We start from the raw sequence: 21,892 nt of genomic DNA on the forward strand, positions 1-21,892 counted from the left end.
AAAGATCAATGTTCAAGCGACTTATTTGCACTGTAATCTGTGGGAATATGAAAAAGAGGGGTATATAGTGTTTGAGAAGAGTTTTGGGTCATTTTTCTTTGTGATGTATTAAATTTGTATCCATTTCAATATCTTGATTTTTTTTATTTTAATATTACTTATTTTATAAATTAATATATTTTCTACATTATTTCTCAAAGATGCCGAGAAATATCATAAAATCCATCCCATTTGACATATTTTACAAATATAAGATACAATACACTTTTTTTTTAGAATAATTTAGATGATTATAAAATAGTATTAATTCAAAACTGCACTTTAAATATACGTAATACTCTCCAAATGAGCTCTATCAATTTTCTTTTTAAATTTTGAAAAACACATTTTTACCGAATGTGCTTCACCATAATTTTGGCTTAAAATTTTCCCTTTCCATGCTTCAACTATAAAAAAACCCTAATTAAAATTAAGAATTATAATATTTTAGATGATAATGAGTAATGATATGTGAGTTTGTTTAATGGCAAAACTCAGCATCGATTTATTAATAATTAAGTTTTTAGTGGTATTTTTAGAGAAAACGTCACTAAATTTTTACATAACATGATGTTTACAGATAAAACGTCACAAAATGGATACATTAACGACATTTACAGGATAACACCGCAATATGCATGTACATGTACTGGCGTTTTTAATAAAAATACCGCTATAAATTGATATATGGTTGCGTTTGTGGGTGAGTGCCACTACCAATGTACACTTTAATAACGTTTGTCTAGAAAACGCCACAATTGAACCATACTTTAACCTATCATATCCTAAATCCCTAATTTTCCTTTGCATTTTCTTAAATTTTTTACCCTAACCCGCAACCATCAGAGTTTAACCTATCCTGTCCCAAATTCCTAATTTTCTTTTGAATATTTTCCCGTAATGGTTAAAAATCACATTAGTTTTGTATATATTAAAATCAATTAATACATGTATAAAATATAACATAATCATTATTATAATATATGAAAAGAAACATTTATTGTTAAATGATTGAGAATCTTTAGAACATATACTAACACTTGTAATAACCCTAAATTAAAAAAAAAGACAAACTTAATACAATTAAATATGTATTGTATCTATTCAAAAAAATGTTTTCATAAGATAAAGATCGAGAGATATCATTTTTATTTACTGTACAATACATCAAATAACATGTTTTTCGTTTTCGTGAATGAAATTGATCTCACTATTTTTTTTTCAGATTACATTAAATTAAGAACTTTTTTGTTTGATAAGCATAAAATGACCATCCAGCTTAGTTGGTAGAGCACAAGGTTCTTAACCTTGAGGTCGTGGGATCGAGTCCCACGGAGGGTATTTTATAATTCGGAGGTCTCTTACGGAAGCTGCTCTTAACCTAGTGTTGGGGGTAGCCTACTATCTTACCTCCCCTTACCCCATACATATGAAAAAAGGGACAACCATTTTTGTTTGATAAGCATATTTCTACTATCTATACATACTTGAGATGAATCGTTTTTAATTTCTTAGAATATGAAACTGATCAAAATTAAGCCATGCCCATGCATAAATTATGATGCCGATGATGCATGTTACAAAAAATTAAACAATTTATTTTGTTAATTAAAATCATATCAACAACTGCTACATGAGAACTCTTCCCTCTCAGCAATGGCAGCAACATGAGCATCAAAACGATAGTTGAATATCTTGTCATCTCAATGAGAAAATGCTCTAACACGTCCTCCTCACCCCCAATTACTCCTGTTTTCATCCATCGCAATATAAACTTTTCAACATGTAAAATGGAAGGTATGGTTCTAAGGCCATGTAAAACATCATCCACTTCCTTCATGCCATTTAAGATACAATAAAATCTAACCAAATCCTAACGGTAAAATATTCGGGCCCGGAACCACAAACTTAATGGAATCATTCTCCGATTGAAAATGTTCATTTATGATCCACTAAAGAACATGGAGAAGAAAAGTTCATCATTCCATTCCATGAAGATTGGTTTTCAAACCAAATGATAACAAAAGAACACTGAAGTATCAAGCTGCAATGTCAAGCAATGTATCTATAAAACAAAACATACAAGGACAACGAAAGCAATACAGGAAGAAGAACGTAGACCCTCTTCGGCACTAGTATGCCGCGACATTCCTCTTCACCCCATGTTTGTGAATATCTGATGTCCTTAGCCATTCCCTGCATGCAACAAAAAGCTTTCGGAAGAAAATGATGCTGATTAGGAAGCTTGAGAATTCCTGGGGATAATCATTTGTGAAAAGCTTGGTGCTATATAAAGTTCGCATTAGGAGTTAATCGAAACTGGAGGCCGTTCGGTAACAAGTAACAACGTTGGACTAATCTATAATTAGTGCGACAGCCAGTTAAACTATGTCTTGAAATGTATAGGGACAGTTGTTTTATTTCAGAGTGATGGAAAATAGAATTGGAGAATGTGCTAAAACTAAAGCAAATGATTTTTTTTTTGTATTTTTTACAATTTTTACTTCTTTGGTTTGAACAGGCAGACCAACGCTGTCAAATCAATGCGTTGTCAACTTCAACAATCCAGTTCAGCCCATCTTTGGCTATATCCACAAGGCAAAGGAAGCAAATCTGGATCTTTGGCTATATCCACAGACAGATGGCGTAAAACCGGTTGGTGCCGGTTGAGCTAAGAAAAGTGAAAATTTGGAAGCTGTTCGATCCCGACAACATACATATCTGCAAAAATCATCTCGTTTTCCATTCAAGTTTCGACACATACTCCAGCAGTATTCTTATCACTTGGGGCTTGTAATGCAAACACGTAACATCATGATACCTCTGCCAACTAATATCTACAGTGAGTGGCGGCACTAGGAGTTAAAATTTTTATTATCAACTATCGAGTATTACCACTCTCTCAATTTATGCCTAACGATGTTCCATTGTTCCTATAAATCTTACCCTATGGCTTCACTTTGCGCTTATCTGAAACCAGCGTGTGTTTCATTGTAAAATCCTTGTTCCTTCTTGAGGTTTTCATGTGCCTTTTTCTTCTTCTTGAGCTCTTTAGACATGGCGAATTCGCGTATCCCGAGGTTCGTTATAGAGGTTGCTCCACCACAGTTTATTACTGTGATGAGGCATAGAACAAGAAAGATGATGGACACTATCAATGAAGAGGATAAAGATGGTAATAGCTACAATGATTCACTTTCTGCAACTTCCAAGAGCTCAGCAGCAACTAATTCAGTCCCCGCAGGTGCAATGGCTCCTCCGACTGCTGCTGCTGCTGCTTCGCCTCCTGCAACTACTGTGACCGCCAACTCCGAGTATTTTTTGAATGGGTTGTCGAGTTTTTCAAATTTCGGTAATTAGAATGATTTGGTTTTGGTGAACTGAAGATGTAAGTACATGGTAATGTAACCAATGTTATGATAGCTAGTTTGAGTATGATTGTTTGCATCGCTGCTGTAAAGAGTTTGAAAATTTTCATATTAATAAAACATTGGTTGATAACTAGCATCAGTGGTTTGTCGTTTTATTATCTTGAAATCATGGGGGTTCAGTTACTATACATGAATGCTATATGCCCAACAATTCGATCGAAAGATTCGATATCTGTATAGGCAACAAGACTTGTCCACGAACTAAAATCGTAGCCCTCGAGCTTTAATGTTTATATACGACAACCTAGCTGAACTGATACATGCACCGCTATTCACGCCGTTTCTTTTTCATCTCATTATTGCAAATTTAGAGGAAGAAAAAGGGGGTCACCGAACAAACCCTCGTCATTACTCGGGATAGATAGAGGGGTGGGTAGGGATGGCAGGGTCGTGTAGGGTTTTTTATCGACCTGAATCCGATCCAAAAAATAGACATTAACATCCAAAACCGATCCAACCCGAGGAATCATATAATTTTACCCAAACCTGATCCGACCCAAAATCGACTATATACATTCGACCAGACTTGACAATAATTTTTAAACCATAAAAATGTCTCATTTTTACTTGAAATTCACCTGTCTGTGCAGCACAAATTTTATAAAAATAATTCTGCTAGTCTGCACTGTTTCGTACAAAATAGAAATACACATTTACTAAATGTAAATTGTGTTGCAAACATATAAATTACTCTTTAAAATAAATATGCTATTTTGCTCTTGTTTGTATAAAAATAAATTTATATTATTATGCTCTAACCAGCATATAAAAATAAAAGAAATGCACATTTGCAAAATGAAAACTTTCTTACAAACATATACATTTGCAAAATATAAATTGTCTTACAAACATATAAATTCTATTATTCAAGAACCATGCATAATTTTTTTGCAAAGTCGTGGATGGGTTTGATTTTTAACAATTTTTTGAAGAAATTTAAAAGTTAAAGAAACAATATCTTAAACTATAAAATGTATAAAAAATAAAAAAAATTGAAATCTTACTCTTACCTTGCTGTCGAAAAGATTCTCTTGGCCTTCTTCCCACAGCACAGCATATAGTCCCACCACAATCAGCACTGCTTCTATTATGCTGTGATTTAGACCATGTTAAACAAGACGACATAATTGATTAATTGATTGGTTAAGGAATTAATTACCTTCCGAGATAGAACTTTTCTTTGAGAAAGAATGCGCCCGCTAAAGCTACTAAGACGAACAACAAAGGTCTGAATGCCTGAAACTAGAAGTGTAAAGCGACAAAGATGTAGCCTTGGAGTTGGAGAGACGAACAGGGAGTCGAAATGTAACACTTTTACTTGTATCGTGCAGTATAGGCCTTTAGGTAGAGAAAATTAGGGGAAAAATTAAACTCTAAATTATATAATGATATTTTCGTAATTATCCCAGGTCGGGACGGATGTACCCTTAACTTTACTCCGATTTTTCCTCTTTCAAAACATGACCAGACCTGACCCAAAATCGATTTTTTAAAGAAAAAAATCAAGACTACCGGGTTGGATCGGGTCAGAATACATCGGTGTCGGATTTTTTTTATCATCCCTAAGTGAGTGGAGCGCTAAAAATTTAAAATTACTTATATTTTAGATTTGTATGTATTTTTATTGAAAAATAATTTTGTCTTCCTAAACTTTGTATAAAATATTAATACCACATTTTTTTTTACTTTCATGTTTTGCTATATTTTCTTAATTAAAATATATTTAAAAATCTACAACTAGAATAATAAAATAAAATTTCAACTTAAATTTATTAGGATGAATGCTATTTATTATGTTAGGTTTTATGATAAGGATGTAATTATGAAAAAAATAGATCAAATATATTATTTAATATCTTATTTTGCAATCAACTCTTCTAAACTATTAAATTTTTCGGCATTTTCATTTTTAACTTATTTTGCATAATAAATTTTTTTCAAAAAGATGTTTATCAAACACTAAAATGAAGGGTTTAACTAACAATCATCTATATTTACTCAAATAAATTAAAAAGATCTTCAAAAAAAAATTTATTAAACACCCAAAAAAAAAATATTTTTTAACTGTACATAATATAAAATATTAAAAAAAACATTTTCAGTTGAATATAAGTACGTAATTAAAAACTGACAACATTGAGTACTTTTGTGCCAAAGCAAAACTAAGATTATGTAACTTTTTTTAGTGAATATTATAATAATAATTTTGAACCCATTTTTTTAGTTTCTGTATCCGCCATTCCAATGAGGTAGAGCGCTGTGAGGTACCGACTCCCATTCTCCTTTTTATTTTCTTTTCTTCTCAATTCTGAAATCTCAAGTTAGGGTTTGCTTTTCTTTCTTTTCTTCTTTTTTGGGTTTGATTCTCTGTTTCTTGTATGAATCATAACGTTAGGTTTTGTTGGGTGTGTTTAGCAGCGGGAAAAGATTGAGTGCTTAATTGTTTTTCGCACTGGTGGACACCTTATCAAGACTTGTTTTTTAGGACCACCAAAAAGTGAAAGCATTTTTGAAGGTGCTGTAAATTTTGATCCAATTGTTTAGCACAATCAGTTATACCCCTGGCTGAATGGAAACGATGCTAATTCTGGCTGTAGTAGCTCCGGCACCGGTGCTGATGTTGGTGCATATCCTTGGGAAGAGAGTGCAGTCTGAGTCAGCGGCATCTTTGTATAAGGTTAGTGTCACAGTAATGAAATATGGTGGATAGCGCATCTGGGACTTGACATTTCTTTTCTTGATTGAAAAGCTCGGAGAATGCTCTAATTGATAACTTGCTAACATGTCTTTTGACGAATTTGAAGTGCTAGTCCCAGCTTTCCAGTCATGCATTTGGACCCTGTTCTTACATGCATGGTTTTGTGAATTATTTGCTGTTCTTATGGATCTGCCCTTAATTTAGCTCGTGGGAAGAGTCCAAGTTTGTGAAAACCTTCCACTAAAATTTACTTTGGGGCCATACATGAACTTTTGCTTTATACATGAGCCATGACAAGCATATTTCGTTGAGGCATTTGGATAAATAACTTCCAAAATTGGAAATGAAGGCTACCTGTACCTTTTATCTGCTTGACATTCTTAAAGTATCCCCTCATTTTCACTACTAGCCTATTTCCTTATGCAGGAGGATTACCAAACTCCAGGTAGAAAGCTCCTAAGTATCAACAAAAGTTGCAGGCTGCATCCATAGTCGAACATGAAGTGTAAAGACAAATGCGATGACTAGTAAGTATCATGCATCTTTCTTCTTGGGATCCTAGTTTTGATTGGAATTTGGATCATCTTAGTAGAACAAGTTCGAGAGAGAACCTTTTAGGTATGAAATAAATTTTAGTTAGTGAGTGTGGGGCCGCAGTGTATATTTTCGGTCTTAAGCATGCCTTAATATCTAAACCGAAGATCTTGGGAAATCTGTGGATTTTACCTGATAAGGCTAAAAGCATGATGATGAGGTCTCCAGTGTTGTTCACTATCCGCACAGAAAACTACTACAAGCCAAAATTGAAGTACCTTAATGATTAGATGAATCGTAAGTTGAAGCGAGTTGAAACAGTTTTATCAGTTCTTTGTTTTTAGTCTGGAAAAGAGGATAAAACCAAGACACTTTGAAGTCATACAAAGTGGGATTTAATTGCCTTTGGCTGACATGCTAAGGAGCATTGATGGTTTGATGTTTTCCTCTTTCTTTGAACTGTGTCATAAGCAAATTTGTCAATTTCTTTTGTTGCATTTTTTTAAACTGGGTTTTTCCTCCATTAATCCTTTTTTCAACCTTGTGTCATATGAAAAAATTCCATATTTTTTGCAATTATGCAACAATTAGACTGCTTTCTTTATTGACAAAAGATTGAGGGCTCAAGTCTCAAGCCTTCAGTATGTTTTTTACCAACACTGCTGAAGAGTATCTCTGTGTGATCCTGAAGCATTATAAAATCTTTTTCAAGATGAGAAATTAAAAAGAAAATCACAGCTCTCCTCTTTGACTGAGAAAGGCACAAAGATAATATAACCAAATCAATGACTTTAACATCTGATAACATTATTCTGTGTTTCTCTAAGAGTTCAACACATTGATCTTTCTCAGGCAATTTCTTGGATTTCCGGGACTCCCAGGAGAAACCTTGTTCTCTTGTCTTTAGCACCTGTTTTCACTCTCCCGGTACTGAAGATAGAACTTGGCTTATAATAATAGTAGTTCAATTCTCATTGGTGAGGGTCCTTCTGGCGGAACAAGACTTTTATTTACTCTATCCAGTTAGATTCATTTTCTATATATTGACGAGTACTAATAGGTCATTGATTTTTGTCGTCATTTGTCAACTTGTTTCTGGATTTTAATTAAAACGTGGACTGTAACGAGTGGGAAGAGTTGCATGATAGTCAGGTTTAAACACATAATCATCGACCCTGTTCACTGTTCAGGCAGATTAAAAAACAGTAAAAAAATATTGACATTCATCCTTGATTAAACTGAGCAAGGGAATATCAAAGATCATTTTCAGATTTTTTTTTCCTTACAAATTTGTCAACTGAGTCATCACTCGTCATGGTCAAAACCCTGTTCGAAGGGTTTCCATTTCAGAAGAGAGAGACATAAGCAAATAGGACGAAATACCGTACAATTCTTCAAGTTATTTTCAAATAGCATTTTGATTGATGTTCTGGTTATTATGTCGTGGTGGATGAATTAGAAGTAGAATGTAGGCATCTTCATAAATACACCAAACATACAAAATTCTTTCATATATATATGATCTAATTTCAGTTCTAACCATATCTACCAAATTAACATTATAGATACTTGTTTGCACATTCCCATGGTTTTCAGCCCTTCAAACAGACCCCTCATTCTGAGTTTTTGTTTGTTCCAAGCTTCCCAGAAAGTTTCTGAAATTATCGACCCTTTGGACTAGTTGAATAGGACATCTTGGGAGATGAAACCAGCCCATGCATCCTAGAGTCATGTAACAGCAAATTAGAACTTGAATTTAGATTAAATTTTAGCAATGTGTCACTTCTGTTTCCTCGTAAAATTTATCAGAGGAACCCTCTTTGTGTTACCTGGAGGATGGTAAAAGCCTTCTCTGCAACATATTTTTGTGAAAGGGTTGCACCCCTTTGTTGCAGTTTATCTGGGTGAAGACATAACCTAGCTTTCTGATAAGCTTTTTTCACTTGTGAGCTTTCTTTGAGACTTGTTAATGGGATCATATTCCAACCGCTACTTTGCCGTAGAATCTGAGTTCAATTTCAATTGATCAATAAAAAGAAAAACAAGTTCGAGTCTTTCCGGAAGATCGATCCAATCCTTAAAACATGTTAAAGTTTAGTATCTCACTTGATGAAGGGTTGAAAGGAGCAATTGCATGTTATTTTCCTTCCCAGATGACCATAGCTTCACATCATCATCCAAAACCCCCATTTTAATCTGGCAGTTCCATCAAAGGAAAAACTACATGTTGATCAAATATTGTTCATAAGCTACTGATCAACAGAAAGAATCTACAATGGTAGCTTACATGTTCTTCTGATCTCTCTCTTTCTTCTTTTGCTTTGAATTTCTTTTCTTCGTCTTCCTGCTAATTAAGTAAAAGAAAAAAAACATTTATTTATATTTAGTCTGTGGCACTAAAAGTTTACTTCTGAAGAAGAGAGAAAAAAGCAAAAGGCTACTAATATTTACCTTTGGAGATTGCAATGTTCCATGGCCATTCATTTGAAGGTCAAATGATTCATGTGAATTCCATCTCCCTGCAAACCGTATATAGAAATTATGTTATTTTAACCAGTTGAGCTTTCATCATAAAGGTTTTCAGATAAAGACTAAAATATAAATCACAATCTCACCTTGTGTTTCAGGTGAGTGGGTTTTTTCAGAACTTTGGGAATTGTATTTTTCCTTAGCCCAAGCAATGGCTTCATCAATCGAAACTGCTTCACCGTTACTCTCTCTAAGATCAGAATTGATCTCAATAACATAAGAACTCATAACTTCATCATCATCATCGTCATAATCTTCTTCCCCGTCTCGTTTCATTGAATCACCAGGGAACCTGACTGGTTCATAACAGAGCGAAGAAGCAGGGGATGGAGGGGAATTCAGCCTAAAATCATCGGCTGATATTTTGACACTTCGAAAAGAATGGGGTTCCAAGCTTATGGTTTCTGGGGAAGTGACACGTCGACTGAATCCATAATTATAGGATGAGCTTCTCATCATGTTTTCGTATTCATTTTCCACGTATAGATTTTCGTTGTAGAAAGAACGGGTGCTTGGAAATACTGGCATCCCTTGTTGTCGCTTTGCAGCTTCCTCATCTGCCACCATTGTTGTTGAATTCCATCTGCACGGAACATTGATTGGCCTGCACCTCCAAATACACAGGATTTATTTCACTATCCTTTGGGACGAGTGTTAAATCTGACCTAAATCCCCCTAATTGATACTAATAAGAGACATCGAAGCCGGTGGAATTCGAACTAACTCAAATCTTTTCTAAACCGACTTAAATTAATCCAATTAATTCACCGATACAACTACAGACCTGCTTACAAATATAATACCAGAAGAGAAGACAGGGTTATAAAGGTCAAATCCATACGACAGAGCCAAAACAGTTGCAATTTGAAAAACAGTTATGTTAAACAGCTGTTATGGTTAATGCTTTCCTTTTTGGAAACTTATTAGACTACCTGAGCTGTGAAGCAAAAGACGACAAACCGACATCATCTCTGACCACCGGCCGGAGAGGGCTTAGCTCCTCAGAACTCAGAACCGACGATGAGTTTGACTTCGCCTTTGAATTTGACCTTGACCGCTCCCTCGACCGCCAGTTATCATCAACCGACCCAAAAATGTCACTGTAGAACCCTTCCTCTCTCGCCGGAATCTTAAACACTGGCAAGCTCCGTCCGTCCTTCATAGAACGAGAGGAAAAGAATTCCGGTGGCCGAAAAACCTCTTCGTAAAAGGATGTCGACCGGGTGGAGTCACCGGACAACTTCCAGCAAAGCACACTCCGAGGTGGGCCGCCGAAGACGTCAGAGAAGTCATCTACATCGACGTTATGATCAGGCACCACCATGTTAACATGGTTCATAGAAAAACTTGAATTTTCCATATATTTTCGTCGAGGTAGATGATGGGTAGTTGACATTCCCATGCACATTCGCCGAGATTCGTCCATTTAACTTGAAGCAAACTTTAGCAATTCAAAAGGGGAAAAAATGAAGAGATTTATGTTCTGGGTTTGTTAAAGATTATTACTTGTGTGTGTGTATATATATATATATAAAAGAAGTGAAAGTGGTAAGAGCTGGGTGGAAAGAATTAAAGAAAAAGTAGCTTTTAAAAAGGTTAATTTAATTAATTCTGTTGTATTCTTTCTAAGCTTTTATGAATTATGATGATGAAAGTAGACGCACGTCATCCACGCCTGCTTGCCAGGAAAAGCTTGTTCCTTTAATTGCGTGTTTTTATCAAAATATCACCCTCAAACTCATTAATTACCTGTCAAACACCATCTTTTCTAATATTATCGATCTAACACCCTTTCTGACAAAGTGACAATAAAACGTGAATCACCATTTGCTCCTTCGCGGGGTTCTATCTAAACTGGCGCCATGTAAAGGAAGGCGTGAATCATCATTCGCGCCTTCGTTGAACCTATGATATATACGGAAGGCACAGATCATGAAACGCACCTTCTATGTGAATTGTCGACATAACGCCAAGTTAAAAGGCGTGTTTCAAGGGCACACCTTCCAAGATCCACATCATCCCTCAAAGCATTTAAAAAAAATATACTTTAAAAAATTAAAAAAATAAAACTATAGGAACTAACATTATAATTTAATACATATTATTTTCATTAGTTGAAGAGCTTAATGAGGTTAACTTATATAGGCATATTAGAGTGTTTAGGTTATGTTTTTTGACAATATAGAATAAAAGTTAAAAGGTGTATTAAACTTTTTTATTTCTATATCTAATGAATCTATTAATGCACTATTGTTAACTCCTTCGGGATCTCCCCTTTAAAATTGTTGAAGCTCAGGTACCTAATCAATTTTTTGGTTAGTAGGAAGCAACAATATTAATTATCATAACGTGAAAAAAATACTTCTAGGTGTTTTTACAGATGTGTTAGACTCTTAAGCTATCCAATTTCAGAATGAAAAATATCTTGTAGCTTATTACATCTCAAATTACTACAACAAAAACATATAATTAAATAAATTACATGAAAATTACTCATTATCTCATAATTTAGATTTAAAACAAAAGAACATACAATATTTTAAGGCGTTTGAACCGTTCGAATATAATTAATCGTATATTCGATCTTACATGAGTATATTGTTTCCCCTTTTATATATATCAACTTCAAAATTTAATTTAGTACAAACCTTAATAATAAATATTAACCTAATGTAATTTTTTAAATATATTAACATATAAAAAATCTAATCTTAATTAATATAAACCTTAATAATAAATATTAACCTAATGTAATTTAACAATAGTGTATAAGTAGATTCAATAGATATAAAGATTAAAAAGTTAAGGAATACATCTTTTAGCTTTTATCCCACGGTGTCAAGAAACATAACCTAATTACTCCAATATGCCTATATAAGCTAGCCCTATTAAACTCTTTAATTAATGGAACTAATATGTATTAAATTAAGATGTTAGTTCCTATAGTTTTATTTTTTAAAGCATATTTTTTTAAATGTTTTGAGGGATGACGTAGACCTTGAAAGGTGTTCCCCTCTCACGTGGCGCCAGCTTGGTCAGAACTTCGCGAAAGCAGGAATGGTAATCATGCTTTATTGTCACTTTATCAAAAAATAGTGTTAGATCGGTAATATTAGGAGAATGTGGTTGGTTGATAATTAATAGCTCTGAGAGTGATATTTCTATAAAACCGCCTTTTAATTGTGTTATTTGAGTCCACAATGAAATTATTTTTTAGCATCTTTCTCTTTTTTTGTTGGAATTGTTGAATTTTGATCCAGAATTAAAGAGAGAAAAATATTTAAGTTTATGAGGTTGTTCTTTGTATATATATATATTAAAAACAACAAAAAGGAAATTTATACGTGTTTTTTAAATGCTTTTTTTCTTCATTTACATTCTTTTTAATTTGATATGATGAGAAATTAAATTATGATTATTGGAATTAAAAAGTTTAAGAAACAAAGCTAGTAGGCGCAAAGTATTAATTTAATATATGTTATGGTACTCTTGGTCAAAAAAAAAAAATGAAATTTACATCTTTATATAGTAAGTCATAGTATTTGTATATTATTATATCCAAAAAAATTGAACCTTTAGTTTATACCAAATAATTCCTTATTTTTAACACCCAATAAATAATTAACTTTGATTAGTACTCTTATAAATTCCTAATCTTTAATTATATTTTTTTGACAGTTCAGATATAAGAAATATTAATCGTTATACCACAGATTTAGATTGAAACAGTTCACAACGGGAGTTTCGGGTAATTTTACAGAGAAATCATTTCTCTAATTATTGCATGATATGCTTGTGGAAATGCTTGAAGAATGTACTGTTTCCTGAGAGTAATCTTGGATTATATTCCAAGATAAAATAAAAGAAGATGAATTTATGATGATGAGATGAGGCCAGGGATGGGTTGATAACAGTGTAGCAGACAATGCATGCTCTTAAATCGATTACCATCAAATCCCTCTACTTTTCAACGCAAGTCATCCTCAAAATCTTCAACACCCAGATGGTAAAAGTTATTAATCACCCCCCCTCCCAACACACAAAAAACAACACTGCTTTGCGTTGAACAAAAAAGGGTAAATCAATTCAGGAATGGAGCAAAAGTGAGATCAATGCGTAGAATAATTAAGTGACCGACAAATACAACACTCGGGGTTTGCTTTCAGTGTTGAGCTGTTATGGTCCAAAGACAACTCTGCTGCGAGAATGTGGTGGGGGAAGGGAACATCTCTATTCCAACCGAACCAAAAAGTGATATTAATCATTTGTATATAAAAACAAATCAATCGGTTTTCTTTCAACGGTGTACCAAAATCAGCACTGAAAGATATAACCAAAAGATTAAAGTAAGCTCAAAGCTTGTTGGCATATATGTCTCTGGACCTTCTTCAGTTGCTGGCCAAGTTTGTTTACCGTTTTACACAAAGATTAAAGCAATCAAAGCTTGTTGGTTTGATTATTGGATATTCGATCAGATGACACTTTACAAACTTCTCTCGAAAAAAATCAAAATCTCATCAACATATATCCGTATATGTATTCTGCAAACTTTTTCAAATATAATATCTTCATTATTGTAGTTTGAAGTAACCAAGATATTTGCAAATGGAAACAATAGCATGCACAATTTATTCAAAAACTTCCAAAGAGGATAGAGACATGGGAATGGAACCTTGTGGAAAGCGACTATAGGGTGATGAGTTTGATCACTTTTGTAGCAAAAAAGTAAAACTGGGGACGAAGATGATAAAATGACAAAAATGTACATGCATATAATTGCACATTTCGAGTAAGAGGAAAAAAAGAAATGCTAAATAATGTAAGGCAGAAATAATGCTATAGAGAAGTGCATGCGACTCCTAATTGCTGCAAGGAACTTAGACAGTTTGATTCATTGTAAACTCTCCGTTTTCCGATTTCGGCTTCATGTTTTGTGAAAATATAGGACGTTTGTTGATGATGAGATGATACTATTGGGAGGGGGTTTGTTTTGGTTGTTGATAAGTATGATGAGAGAAAAGTGTTGTTTCGATCTTTCTGGTTTCGGTTACTTTCTGGCTTATGTTTCCAGACCGGTAGGCAGTAGCCACTAGGCTCCTTTGACCGTTTCTACCTAAAATATCTCCCATCTTCAAGATAAAGATGGAAGCATTAAGAAGTTAATGATTTGAATGGAATTCGACGAGTGTGTTTTGGTTTTTGCAAGTCAAAGCATCGAAGAGCCAAGAAAGCACGACCCGGTGCTGTCACAACCCAGAAGAAAGGAAATAAAGTTCCATTGAATACATGAAAAGGAGATGAAGGGGTTGCATGTTTCACAGGTGGATGGGTCGGCCATGAAGCAGACATGTTAGAAGGTTCCATATGGTGCCTTTCGACATAAGATACCCTCCCTTCTTTATATAAAATCCAATTGAAATATTACACCAAAATGCAGTTAAAGCCCCACACTTAACCCCTTTTTTTCTTCTAATTTCATCTAGATTGCTCGACTCAGAGAGGAGACGTGTCTTCAAAGTGTAGTTTGTAAACAACGATGGCTTATTAGTATTTTAGTGTCATAATATAATAACTCACGACGTATCAGTCTTGTGTAAACCAAATCCTCTGCAAATCTCTGACAAGATATCCTGTACGGTTTGCAGGAACATCCGAAGATCGAGAGATTTCATGCAATACTGTGAAATGAACGCATGGTGATGAGCCATGTGAGAGAACAATCCGCTCTTTCCGGATCCACAGCGGGCGGACAATGTTGTACACAAATCATGGACCACTGTGCACACTCAGCCCTCGCTGTAGAAACTTGGGTTGGATCCCCTTTAGCTTCTCAATTACGGCGCCTCCAAAAACATTTTTGCCCGAACACGGTGACTGAATTTTTCAACCAACTGGCAGGTTTTGCAAAACCCTTGCTAACCATGTCCTCGCTAGATCATCACGCGACTCAGATCAAGCACACTGCTTTGTGTGTGTGTTTTTTTATGAACGAGTACAACCTAGTATTCATCCCCTGTTGTCGTGTCCATGTTCAATGGAATTCTCAACAGCAAAAACCAAGTTCAAAAAAGAGCTGTTATTCTCTACATGTGTTCACGTAAGGCTAAAAGTCTACGGAATGTCTCGTTGGTCTAAGGATTCATGCACTTAGTTGAGAGATGTAAATTGGCTTGGATACTTCCCCATGAACTTAAATGAAACGTATGGACAAAGTATGCAAATTGTGGACTGTCCTGTCCTGTCAGCCTAAATAAAATCTAATAAATACATAAATTACAAGTTATTTTACCATCATTTTTCTATCCATTTATCCGTTTTTGTTTTGTGAACCAGATCTCCCTACATCTTTTTGGGAGTATGTTAGGTATGGCTCATAAATATACCAGTAAAGAAGATAGGAGATGGAGCGGAGTGAGCGAAGCGAACATCAATTGTCCTTACAAAGAAAGTCTCGTTGTGGGGTTACGAATTATGTGAGTTGGGGGTGCGGGGGCGCAACCCCCGCGGTACGGTACAGGGTTGATTTTGTAATTATGTACCAGGGTTTTATATTATAAATAGAGATGTAACCTAGACCTAAAAGATCATTGAATAAAACTTCTATCGCCGCCTAGGCACCGAGGACGTAAGCACATTGTCGAACCTCGTAAAATTCTCGTGTTCTTTTGTTTTCTTTACCCGTTTTCGTCAACAATTGGTATCAGATGTCAGGAGCAAAATTCGAAGTTGCAAAATTCGATGGTCAGGGTAACTTCGGATTATGGCAAACGAGGGTGAAGGATCTATTGGCGCAGCAAGGGATCTTGAAGGCTTTGCGACCTACAAAGCCGGCGTCGATGGATGAGGAAGATTGGGAAGAATTGCAGCAGCGAGCGGCATGAACCATACGATTATGCTTGGCGGACGAGGTCATGTATCACGTCATGCATCTATCGTCTCCAGATGAAATTTGGAGGAAGTTGGAAAGTCAGTTTATGTCCAAATCCTTAACGACAAAATTGTATCTGAAGCAGCGGCTGTATGGGCTGAAGATGCAGGACGATCACGATTTGGCGCAACACGTGAATGTCTTCAATCAAATCGTTTTTGATCTGACTCGGCTTGATGTGAAAATTGAGGATGAAGACAGAGCGATGATTCTGTTGTGTTCGTTGCCTCCCTCTTACGAACACATGGTGACTACTCTTACATATGGGAAAGAGACTATCAACGTTGAGGAGATTACTGCAGCCTTGTTTGCTCACAACCAGCGGAAGCAGAATGCAGGGGAAAGCTCTCAAGCCGATAACTTATATGTCAAGGGTAATCGAGATAGTGGACGGAAGCCAGAGAAGGCAGGGTCCGGGAAGCGGAATTCCAGATCCAAATCCAGGGATAAGAAGACGATTCACTGTTACAAGTGCAAGGAGGCGGGACATATGAAGCGAGACTGTCCGAAGTTGAAAAAGCAGACTGATGAGAAGCGTGATGGCTCATCCAAGTCTATGAACGTGGTCGAGGATGATAATTCTGATTGCAGTGAGGGTGATATGTTTTCTATTTCAACGACACAATTGACGGATGCTTGGATTCTTGATTCTAGATGTTCTTATCACATCACGGCAAATAGGGAATGGTTTTCGACATACAGGTCGGTTAATTCTGGTTCGGTTTATTTGGGTGATGATCAATGTTGCAATATTGTTGGTATTGGTGATGTCAGAATTAAGATGCACGATGGCTCCGTTCGGACGTTGAGTGGTGTTCGACATATCCCAGACTTGAAGAAGAATTTGATTTCCTTGGGCACTTTGCACAAGAATGGTTTTATCCCTAAGGCTGACGATGATAGGGAAACCATTCGGATTGTTAAAGGAGCATTGACTGTGATGAAAGGTAAGATGACTGCAGGGAATATCTACAGATTGTTAGGGAGTACCGTTGCAGGTGGAGTTCACTCTGTTGAGTCCTGTGATGATACGACAAAATTGTGGCATATGCGTCTTGCTCATCTCAGTGAACGTGGTATGGCAGAATTACACAAGAGAAACTTGTTGCATGGTGTCAAAAGCTGTAAGCTCAATTTTTTCAAGTATTGTGTTCTTGGTAAACAGACTAAAGTCCGTTTCAAGACTGCGAAGCACACAACTCAAGGGATTCTTGATTATGTGCATTCTGATGTATGGGGGCCTTCCACGACATCGTCTTTGGGTGGATCTAGGTACTATGTTACTTTTATTGATGATTTTTCACGGAAAGTTTGGGTGTATTTTTTGAAACAGAAATCTGAAGTTTTTGAGAAGTTCAAGCTGTGGAAAGCTGAGGTAGAAAACCAAACAGGACAAAAAATAAAGTGTTTGCGGTCTGACAATGGTACGGAGTACACAGATTCACAGTTCCTACAATTCTGTAAGGAGCATGGGATTCAGAGGCATTTTACAGTGCGTAAGACACCACAACAGAATGGTGTTGCGGAACGAATGAACAGGTCGTTGAATGAAAGAGCCAGATGTTTGCGGTTGAATGTGAGGCTTCCCAAAAACTTCTGGGCTGAGGCTGTTAACATGGCGTGTTACCTTATCAACAGATCGCCAAGGGCATCGCTGGCTGGGAAAGTTGCAGAAGAGGTATGGACTGGTCATGATGTTAGTTTTGATAACTTACGGATTTTTGGTTGTCCTGCTTATGTGCATGTACCTGCTGATGAGAGATCCAAACTTGATGCAAAATCGAAGGAGTGCATTTTTCTGGGTTACAAGAAAGGTGTCAAAGGATTCAAGTTCTGGGATCCAGTTGCGAAGAAAGTTGTGATTAGTAGAGATGTCGTTTTTGATGAACAGTCCATGTTGCAGCAGAAGCAAGACACGATAGTGGTGTATTTCGAGCAGTTTCCAGTTGAAAAACCAGAAACTTCTCAACCGACTTCTGGTGGTTCCACTACGGATGATTTGCAGGATTATAGTCTCGCCAGAGACAGGGTGAGACGGACGAATATAAAGCCTCCGAACAGATTGGGTTTTGAAGACTTGGTATCTTTTGCACTTATTGTTAGCAGTGATGATCCGGTTACTTTTCATGATGCCGTTACTAGTCAGGAAAACGACAAGTGGATGGCAGCCATGGTTGAGAGGATGGAGTCTTTGAATCACAATTGCACATGGGAGTTAGTTCCCCTTCCTGAGGGTAAGAAGCCGATTGGTTGCAAATGGGTGTATAAGAAGAAACCAGCAGTAACAGAAAAAGAGGGGGAGAAGTTCAAGGCTCGTTTGGTAGCGAAGGATTTTTCACAGCAGAAAGGAGTTGATTATGATGAAATCTTTTCTCCTGTGGTCAGACACACTTCAATCCGAGCAGTACTTGCATTGGTGGCTAGTTGGGATTTGCATTTAGAGCAGATAGATGTTAAAACTGCTTTTTTGCATGGTGATTTAGAGGAGCAGATCTACATGCGGCAACCTGAAGGTTTCACTCAACCTGGAAACGAGCATTTAGTTTGTAGATTGAAGAAATCTTTGTACGGGTTGAAACAGTCTCCGAGACAGTGGTATAAACGGTTTGACTCCTATATGATCAAGATTGGCTACAACCGATGTGAGTATGATTGTTGTGTCTATGTTAAGAGCCTTGATGATGGTTCTTTTATTTTTCTATTACTGTATGTTGATGATATGTTGATTGCTGCGAAGAACATGGATGATGTTATCGGTTTGAAAACTTTATTGAGTCAGGAATTTGATATGAAAGATTTAGGTGCTGCAAAGAAAATTCTTGGAATGGAAATTTGTAGGGACAGAGACTCAAGGAAACTGCGACTATCTCAACGGGGTTATGTTGAGAAAATGCTAGAAAGGTTTGCGATGAGCAGCGCGAAATCAGTTAGCACTCCATTGGCGAATCACTTTAAGCTCTCATCAGAACAGTGCCCTAAGACAGATAAGGAAGCTGAAGATATGGCAAAGATTCCGTATTCTAATGCTGTTGGCTGCTTGATGTATGCGATGGTATGTACTCGTCCTGATTTAGCTCATGCTGTTAGTCAAGTTTGTAAGTACATGTCTAAACCTGGTAAGCAATATTGGGAAGCAGTCAAGTGGATCTTTCGGTACTTAAAGGGTACTGTGGGACATGGAATTGTTTTTGGGAGTCAGCGGGATAATCCTTTGGTTGTAGGATATGTGGATTCAAACTATGCAGGTGACTTGGATAATAGAAGATCTACGACAGGGTATGTCTTTACTCTTGGTGGAGGGCCTATTTGTTGGAAGTCTACGGTTCAATCTGTTGTGGCTCTATCTACAACTGAAGCTGAGTACATGGCAGCGACTGAAGCTGCAAAAGAAGCTTTATGGCTTACTAGTTTAGTGAAGGAGTTGGGTGTTCAACAAGGTGGAGTTCAGTTGCTTTGTGATAATCAAAGTGCTATTCACTTGGCTAAGAATCAGGTGTATCGTGCTAGAACTAAACATATTGATGTAAGGTTTCACAAGATCAGAGAGTTGGTTGCATCTGGAGAGGTTTTGTTTCAGAAGGTACATACTGATGAGAATGCCGCTGATATGTTCACCAAGCCAGTTACGACAGACAAGTTCAAGCATTGCTTTGACTTGTTGAATGTTTCGAGTTGTTAAAGAAGCAAGGTAACCTAACCCACATTGAAGTTTCCAAGGGGCAAGATATTCGCCAGTGTGGAGATTTGTTAGGTATGGCTCATAAATATACCAGTAAAGAAGATAAGAGATGGAGCGGAGTGAGCGAAGCGAACATCAACTGTCCTTACAAAGAAAGTTTCGTTGTGGGGTTACGAATTATGTGGGTTGGGGGCGCAGCCCCCGCGGTACGGTACATGGTTGATTTTGTAATTACGTACCAGGGTTTTCTATTATAAATAGAGATGTAACCTAGACCTAAAAGATCATTGAATAAAACTTCTATCGCCGCCTAGGCACCGAGGACGTAAGCACATTGCCGAACCTCGTAAAATTCTCGTGTTCTTTTGTTTTCTTTACCCGTTTTCGTCAACAGAGTAGAACTCTAATTTTCATAATCATTTTTTAGTAAATTTAGTCAAATAATATAACAATATAAAATAAATATGTTTTGATCGAACCCTAATACCATTAAAAACTAGAAAGGCGTAATAACTTTTTTTATCCCTGCATTTTATTAATGGTCATCGTAACTCTTCAATTTTTATTATATATTTTAATCTTTAAATTTATATTTTTATCAAATTAGTTCAAATATGAAAGAACAATAACAATATCTTTAAATTAATATCAATTATTTTTTCCATGTTATCAAAAATAGATTCCCTAATTTTTTTACTGAAACGTTAATACCAATTTGATTTCCTAATTTTGTACTGAAATGCAATTTTTTTCTTTTATAACTTTTAATATTTTTAAAATTTTTGATAACATAATAAAATAGTAATAATAAATATCAGCATTTTAATAAAACACGGTAAAAATATTATTCCATTACATTTGCATTAATTTAATAAGAGTTTAGAAATTAAAAATAATTAATTAAAATTTAAAATTAAAATAATTAAACTAATAAAAAATAATTCTCACAACTAAAAATTAACCACATAATATCGTTGCCGACCTTGTTGTTGTTGTTGTTATTATTATTATTATTATTATTATTATTATTATTATTATTATTATTTATAGAATCACTCTCAAAGAAATAGCATTCTTTTATGTTTCAAGAAGAGACAGCATTCTTTTGAAGGGCACAATTTGAGGCAATCTGAAGCCGTATTCGATGGATTTTTGCCAATGATCCTCCTACGCTGCCTCACTTTCAACTTTTTTTTAATCTATAAAGTATTAGGAAGATTTATTATACGATGATTCTTTAATCCAAATGCTTTATTTATAACAATAATTGTTCAAAAGCTTCATATAAACGTGTAGGACTTATTAGAAGATGAATTTAACTAATCTACACAATTATGGTTGCGATTTGAATAATTAATAAATCTTGACTAACGTTTTTCACAGATTTTTTACCCTAAAATTGAACCTAACTCCCTCTGTATATCTAATCAATATGTACTTTATATTAATAGGTGAGGACTTCAATTTTAAAAATAAAAATTATACCGTATATATTTGAAATTCTTGAATTTAGTTGTTAATAATAGGAATTAATAATTTGTGTACTCACTTGTAATCTTCAATGGATTGATTGATGGAAACTTCGAATGCTATTGATCTTGATTCTTTTGCAGGTTTCACGGTGTTGTTTAGGAACATGTGGAACATACGCAATACTTTCTCTATGAAGGAAGGACACAACCATGATGGCTCATCGTTACTAAATTCTCCATCGTGCTCTTGCTGATCGGACGATTTCTGAGGAAACCACTACACATGCGATGACTACAGATGAAAGCTCGTTGTAAGCCACCATTGATTGGGTGTTAAGATCAACATTGCCATAGCTTTTGATCCAGCTAGCTGCAATGCAACATTGGGGCTCATTGCAAAAAATAGTGAAGGTTGACTTTTAGGAGGCCTACCTGCAGGGAATTAAGTCTTGCAGAGATACATGCTATAGAGGCTAGCCTCTGTTTGGTGTGTGAGCAAGGCTGATAACATGCAAGTGTGCCACCACACAGATTTCGTGATCATTATCAATAAACTTAGACGTCCGGAGGGTTTCTGCCTTG

At 35.7% G+C, this 21,892-nt stretch overlaps 1 protein-coding gene across 2 annotated transcripts; it reads right to left on the bottom strand.

Annotated features, from left to right (window-relative positions):
• Positions 1-8,157: 8,157 nt before the first annotated feature.
• LOC120194940 lies at positions 8,158-10,699 on the bottom strand. Of its 2 annotated transcripts, none has more exons than XM_039197101.1 (7): positions 10,164-10,699; positions 9,318-9,841; positions 9,154-9,221; positions 8,990-9,046; positions 8,809-8,898; positions 8,532-8,708; positions 8,158-8,424 (listed from the first exon to the last, which is right to left on the bottom strand). In XM_039197101.1, the coding sequence occupies exons 1-7, from the start codon at positions 10,655-10,657 to the stop codon at positions 8,380-8,382; spliced, it is 1,455 nt and encodes a 484-aa protein (XP_039053032.1). In that variant the 5' UTR covers positions 10,658-10,699; the 3' UTR covers positions 8,158-8,379. The 2 variants fall into 2 exon arrangements, with proteins under 2 accessions (XP_039053032.1, XP_039053033.1); XM_039197102.1 differs by having other exon boundaries at positions 9,318-9,835; positions 10,164-10,693.
• Between the last annotated feature and the right edge of the window lie 11,193 nt (positions 10,700-21,892).

The sequence above is a fragment of the Hibiscus syriacus genome, unplaced genomic scaffold (genome assembly GCF_006381635.1).
Source record: "Hibiscus syriacus cultivar Baekdansim isolate YM2019G1 unplaced genomic scaffold, ASM638163v2 tig00117005_pilon, whole genome shotgun sequence".
Lineage (NCBI taxonomy): Eukaryota > Viridiplantae > Streptophyta > Magnoliopsida > Malvales > Malvaceae > Hibiscus > Hibiscus syriacus.

Excerpts from the sequence above, each read along its gene's own strand:
- LOC120194940 (XM_039197101.1), bottom strand. The coding sequence starts at position 10,657 with ATGGACGAATCTCGGCGAATGTGCATGGGAATGTCAACTACCCATCAT. Across the intron at positions 8,709-8,808 it reads TCCTTTCAACCCTTCATCAA|ATTCTACGGCAAAGTAGCGG; the intron begins GTGAGATACTAA and ends AATTGAACTCAG. Across the intron at positions 8,425-8,531 it reads AGGCTTTTACCATCCTCCAG|GATGCATGGGCTGGTTTCAT; the intron begins GTAACACAAAGA and ends ACATGACTCTAG.